The 7,057-nt window shown below is 33.2% G+C and overlaps 1 protein-coding gene across 1 annotated transcript in view; it reads right to left on the bottom strand.

Moving 5' to 3' along the window:
* LOC117100198 (leucine-rich repeat-containing protein 15-like) overlaps positions 1-7,057 on the bottom strand; it is a 43,420-nt gene that overhangs the window by 4,882 nt on the left and 31,481 nt on the right. Inside the window, exons 11-13 of the mRNA XM_033239791.1 lie at positions 5,987-6,055; positions 5,793-5,867; positions 324-395 (exon numbers count right to left, since the gene is read on the bottom strand). Coding sequence (XP_033095682.1) covers positions 324-395; positions 5,793-5,867; positions 5,987-6,055 — 216 coding nt within the window. The remainder of the gene's footprint in view (positions 1-323; positions 396-5,792; positions 5,868-5,986; positions 6,056-7,057) is intronic.

The raw sequence follows: 7,057 nt of genomic DNA, 5'->3' as shown, positions 1-7,057 counted from the left end.
TTTGGGACACTTAGATGGGCTTCTTTTAGCTGTTGCTTATAAAATTTGTATTTCTATCAGATCCAGCCATTGTTTCCCACAGCATTGTTGTTTTTCAGTATTTTGCCCTTTACTTACATTTTTTTACTTTCATAAATATAAATTTACAGATCACTTCAACAAGAGGCAATGGCGTAGCATTATAGATTATTTATGACATTTTGTGAGATGTCTGTACGTAATTTTTGATTGTGTTTCTTGTTGTTTATTGTTTTTTTAAGTGCAGTGCGAATAAAGAATACTATACATGCCTATTTTAAAAGTATATGTTGATCGATACTTACACTGTTGAGTTTGGTGCAAAAGGGGACAATGCTCCATGCTCCATATCTTCAATAGGATTATTGAATATATAACTATAAGACAGTAATACGGTAATATTACAGTAATATTTCTTATCATTAGTTGTTTCAAAATTAATAAATGGTAAATATAGTATTAAATATATAACTACAGCTATTTAAAGACAGCAATTGTAACAATTGATATTGTTTGAAATATTTTACTTGTTTTTATAATTAATTCTTTCAAAATTAATAAATAGTTGAAGTGTACTGTCTTGGCGAATGCATAAGAATTTCCATAAATGGACAGGCCTATTTTACACAATACAATGTTCATCACTATCATCATAATCATCACTATTCATATCAGGGGCGGATTTAGAGGGGGCTGAACAGGCTTTAGCCCCCCCCCCCCTAATTCATAGCCATTTCATTTTAACTGCTTTTTGAAGGTCCAAATTAAAATATTGTTTAATGTTTTCTTCACACACATCATATTTATGGGCTAAACATTTTACAGTAGTTGCTTTCAGTGATAAAATAAAAATGAAATACGTTTTTTAACCGATAAGCGGACAAAAAACGTAGCTAAGAAAGCTGCTTTTGCCTTGCCTTCATGCTCAAATCTAAAAGCAAAGGCTGTTGTGTAGCGGTCTCAACGTTTGTATAATACACTAAACTTTTCGTGTCGCGCGTGTTTGTTCTTGTCTAGTCTTTCCTTGATTGCTTGCGGTCAGAGGTATTTGAATGTTTGTAAATAAACTAATAATAAAATTATGGACAGGTATATACAGCTAAAATTTTCGTGTCGAGCGAGTCGTTCTTGTCTAGTCTTGTCTTGATTGCTTGTGGTCAGAGGCAGGTATTTAAACGTTTGTATGATACACTAAACATTTCGTGTCGAGAGAGTTGTTCCAGTTTAGTTTTTTCTTGATTGCTTGTCGACGGATACTACTACTACATTTAAAACATATTTTAAGGGGAATTCTTTTGTCGTCTGTGGTTCTCCTTAACATTGTCAAATTTTACCTTTAGGGACAGTATTTTTATTATGGAACTGTGTTCACCTTCTTCGTTGTCTTATGTTCCCCATGGCAACCCTTTCACCAGGAATTTTGAAGAATGGTGAAATATCAGAAAATGTCCTCAAAATTTTAAGGGTGGTGCACACAATTCTAAAGGGTGGATACAAGCAATTACTATTTTAGTACAGCAAGTGACACGCTAAGTCTGTTTATTGACCTTACATTTGCATTAATATTTTTTTAAAGCGTGGTTCCAATATTTTAAGCATGGCGTATAATTTGCCTTTTTAATATTTTTAATTAAATTATGTTGTTTCTGTGAGTATCCTACGTGAAAAGATATTTATATCTGCCATTAAAGATCCTAGTGAATCGTTTTTCATATTATTAATTTATTTACATATATTCTTGTTATAATAATGTTGACTATAAATATTGTTTAACATTTACGGAAATAAATGTTGTTTAATGAATGAATAATTATTCAATCCACTTGCACTTGACAACAACAACTAGGCATCAGTTATTATTTTTAATGGTGTCTACCACATATTTCTTCTTCAATTATATACAGATACTAAATAAAAGCATTGTACAAGTATATTTATTCAGTTTGTTTTCAACGTAGTACTATCAGATTGTTTTGAAAGCTTAATGCAGTCACTATAACAATATTCGAATTTCACAAGTTTCGACTTCTGGAGGAATTCAAAATCCACGCACCCCTGTGTTGGAACCCATAATTATTTCTTTATACAAGTGTATATCTGTCTCCCTTAAAATCCGCCTCCGACTTTAAACCTGTCTCTTATACACATCTTTATATTGTCATTGCGGACTTATAAAATCCGCATACGCTATAAAACTAAAAGAAAATGCATACTTTTGGAGTCCGTACTGAGTCCAAAAAATCCGCAATGAAAATATAACGTGTTTATATATATATATCTTTTTAAATTATATTATTATATGATCATAATCGTAATTACACGGCCGTTTGCTATCAGTCGAGGGTCTACATATTAGTTGGCTGCAATAATACATTCCGTTGTAACAGAAAGATACTACAGATTTAAAAACCCGGCCGTCCAATCATTTGCAGAACGCTTTGAGATAGTCAAAGCTGTTTTACATCAAGAACAATCGGATGATCCGAGTTAACTTTGCGGCGAATTTAACAAATATAAGCCCTTCCCCCTCCCCATCCACCACCATACTTGTCCCGAAAATTGATTCTGAGGATCAAATTAGCACTGCCAATGCCATTAAAACCATGGTCAGTTTTTTTTTTTCTAATCAATATCTCATAAACCCTGTATAGTACCAGTCTTCTTGCCATTCCCTTGCGCNNAATTCACCTTTGGGAAATATGCCAAGATCTAAACAACATTTCTATTGCCAACTCAGGTCCGGATGGAATCCATGAAAAAAACCTTCAAAATGAATTCTATGAATTCAGCAAACTTAATGCCTCTCTTACCCAGAAAAAAGTTCCCTCTCAAAAGCAAATTTCATACCTGTCCATAAGGTCTTCCCCCTCCCCTACAATACATAAATTAAGACCCATGTCACTCACTTTTACTGTTTCTAAAACAGCAGAACGTAATAAAGTGACTAAAATTTTCCGACCTTGGCGCAATTCATTTGAGACAATAGACTGAATTATATACATCATACATAGATTGTAGGCATCTGATTGGTTAAGAAGCTGGGCAATAGAAAGTACTATTCCCTCAAACTTTTTGACCTGTCGCGGAGGTCATGACAAGAATGTTGTGAGTACAATATTACATAACAACAGAATAGCAGATGAAAATTAGTGGTGGTGGTTAGCTTGTTGACCATCGGCCGATTGAGATTAGCAGGACGGCATGATCATTGCAGGTTTTCTTGAAAACTTAGATGAGAATGTGTTAAAGGTGCAAATTGTTGGAAAAGGAGTAGGACTAGGCTAGACATCTGTTCAAGTTAGATATCCTAATTTTGATATTGACTAAATGAGAATGTATCTCCATACTCAAATCATGCCAACATCCACAGTCCCAGGATTGATTTGATTATTGGGGGGCGTTTATTCAAATTAGGCGCTTAAGGAAATGTTCACGTTCGCGCTTATTCGAGAGGGGCGCTTATCCAAACGGGGCGCTTAATCGCGCGAGTACGGTAGACTTCGTTGACAACGAAAGTTAACGTAAACCAGAGTGCGTTAATCAGCGTTAAGTTATCCACGTGACCAAGAAAAACATGGCCGATTGGTGAGTTTATAAACAACATTTGTGTTAATATAACTTAGATTAAATTTCATAAAATAACAATTATAATATTTACTCACATGGAGTCAAAAAATAATTGTAGGCTAACAGAATTCAAAAACTGGATGAAAATATTTTTTACGAAAAACCCATACTACCACAAGTTGAAGCAATCTTGATTACGCAACGTGCATTGTGGTATTAAACTTTACAGCCATTTTGTTTTGTCGAGTATTTGCAAGTTTTCTATTCGACTGGTCGTCTTCGTTGAGTAGGATTTTACCACTGCGCAGGTGAGCCTGGTTTAACAAAGAACGACCAGTTTAATACGGCCAATATATGTATGTTAGTCGCTAAAGATGACGTCATCAGTGTTTCGCCCAGTGGGTATGAGATTCATGAGTGGCTGATTTGATTTACATTTCCATTCAGACTAAAAATATTAAGAGTTTTGTTGTTGATTTAGAGGTACACATTCAGCTTAAATTTTGTTGCAATTTCTGTTATAAAATATTTAAGCTATTGGACAAATGAATTGTAAAATAAGATGTTTCTTTTGACTACGATCACCAATGAGTCAGAAGAAAGAAAGTTGTTTGTAGTCTAGGGCTAGGCCCGTCTTCACGCGACGAGGCCTTGCAAACATATTCAAGTTTTTCAACTCTTTATTTCAAATTCCAAACCATTTTAATTCTAACGAATCAAAATTCTGACATTTATTAAAGGAATATTTACCAAGGCTTTTCGATAAGTTATCTTACGATAAAATGTACAAACAAATAAGTTTAATGAGTTTAAAAACTGTTAAAATTGATTTGAGCGAAGGCTTATTATTGTTTGGAAAAACTGTCACCTAGCGGTTTGTTTTGATGTTTGTTTTGGTGGCTAATTCGGTCGACTTGGCAACCAAAAACGCATTTCCACCACCCATTGTCTAATTGACATCTACCATTATATTATGGCGAACTCTGAACTCCCTAATAATGTATGCACCCTTACTTTCACCGACTTTTTTTATTAAGCGTTTGATATTGTTGATCACAAAATTGCCATGATAAAAAAAAATAATTGTTTGAGTTAAATAAATCACCCTTTCCTGATTTTTAATTTATTGAATAGACTGCAGTAGCTGGAAAAGCCATTGTTTTTGTTCTAATATTTTTTCCTCTTTGTTCATCCATATCCGTTTCCTATCTTTTAGCACTGGGTTATTCCGGGTGGCACTTTGGTCACTTTCCATGCTTAGGTCTTTTCCATACTTTGTCGTAGAATAGACCATACATCAAGTATGTGCCTCCTAATAGTGTCAATCTAGAGTGGGTTGTAGATGTGATGACAAATTAAAGGGATTTAAGGGCAAACACACTACACCAGATATTAAAAAATCTAGTCAACTGATCTCAATGAAACTTTTGGGAAAGTTTAATCAAATTATCAAGAAGATATGATTACATTTTTATGACAATCCGGGATAGGGTATGGATGACCCGAATTCAACTTTCGGGAAAGTTTAACCAGGATACAAGGAAGAAATTATTATGTGTTGGGGACGATCCAGTTCGTCAATGATCAAATTTTGGTGACGATACGCAGTAGGTGAGGACCACTTAAAGATTGTTTCTTTTTTTTTTGACAGTTGATTACATTATATAAACACAATTTGCCTTTTTTAAAGCGTTTAAACCAGCTGCAGCTATGTTAAACTAAAAACTACTGTGATATGCATGAACAATTTTTGCTTTCACTCAATGAATCACTATGAACGGAAAATGCACTGTCCTATACACGGTCGGCTCATAATATTGCGCAATGGTTATGAGTCTCCAAGTTGGCCTTCCTCAATATTACCACTGCAGCAATAGTTCAAATCCACAAATTTCGCGGTAGGTGTGAACTTGGGTTTCATTTTTTTTCTCCATAATTTGATTAGTACTATAAGTATTTTGGGTTTCCATGTTTTTTTTTTTTACTTTGTACTTTTCAACGACTTTTTTTTTTCTTGCAATTTCAACTTTATTTCTGTATAACAGTGAGGAAAAGCCCTATGTTCTGTTGTACAACCAGACATAGTAAGTCTAGTTATTATTATTATTTTTATTATTATTATTATTATTATTATTATTATTATTTTTATCATTATCATCATCAACATCATTATTATTATTCAATCTTACAATTTACTTCTTACTTACAGATATTTAAGTGATCCAATTTGTACGTTAAACATCTCACTTGTGATTTTCGTTAATTTATTACCGTAGATATAGCTACAAAAGCAAGGTTGAAATTAATAAAGTAATTGCATCGACAGCCAGATGTTTATCGAATCAAAGTAAAATTATAACGATACCAATATTCTTCTTTTAACGGGTGCAATTTTACTTACATAGTCTGGAGGCTGGTTCCGCTAAAAGATCCATCTTCTATATATGATATCTCATTAAGATAAATAAATCTGTATGTGTAAAAAGTAATGAATCAATAACAAATAGATATATGATTGACATCTCTAACACATTCACAGGACAACAGTGCGTCTTCAGTTAATTCCCTATGAACTAAAACATATGTATATTTATATATATATATATATATACATATATATAAATTATATATTTAATAATAAAAATTATAATATATAATTATTATATAATTATATTATAATTATTATTATTATATATTATAATTTTTATATATATGTTATATATATACAAATGCTATAAAAAAAAATTATATATATATTATTTTATTTTATTTTATTTAAAATATCTTTAGGCAGGATAACATATACAGGTGAGATCTTACCGCTGTTTTACAATATGGTCCTACAATACAATGACAACAACAAAAAGTAACCAGCACTTTACACTACGGTCCGCCACTGCCAGTGACTGAGTCGCTTGATAAGGCAGGAAGTTATTCAGCGGGAGAGGCTAAAATCCAGGGATAGACCAATCAGACTCCTGCTTGGTCATGGGATGGTCACAGTTGCATGCTTATATTATACTTATACTAACCATTGAACGCAATTAATGATTTTAATTCAATTAACTTAGCAACTAGATCAGCTACTTCATCTTGGTATAAATCCCAAATGAACCTAGCTACTGTGGTATTATATATTGTGCCATATGTAACAAAGGTAACCATGTAGGTGAGACGGAGATTAGCCAAAACTCCGTTTGAGAATCAATCAAAATCTGTCAAGTATAACCTAAAAGGTTTTCCTTAAGTGAAAACTGTAATTCTGCAGGCCATTCTATCAAAGATTTAATCAAAGATTTAAGGTTCATCATTATAGGGTTCTGATGGAAGCAGGCAGAGGTGACCCCAGCGGGGTAGCCCGGGGGGGGGGGTGTTGCAGAGGCGGAGAGAAAAAATTATATGTATTTTCTACATATTAGTAGACTCTAAAATCGATTAAATAAGCCTTTGAAACCCCTAAATTGTTAAAATC

The sequence above is a fragment of the Anneissia japonica genome, unplaced genomic scaffold, assembly GCF_011630105.1.
Source record: "Anneissia japonica isolate Jap-2015-1 unplaced genomic scaffold, ASM1163010v1 scaffold324_len738069_cov173, whole genome shotgun sequence".
NCBI lineage: Eukaryota > Metazoa > Echinodermata > Crinoidea > Comatulida > Comatulidae > Anneissia > Anneissia japonica.
This window is presented reverse-complemented; position numbering and strand designations above follow the sequence as displayed.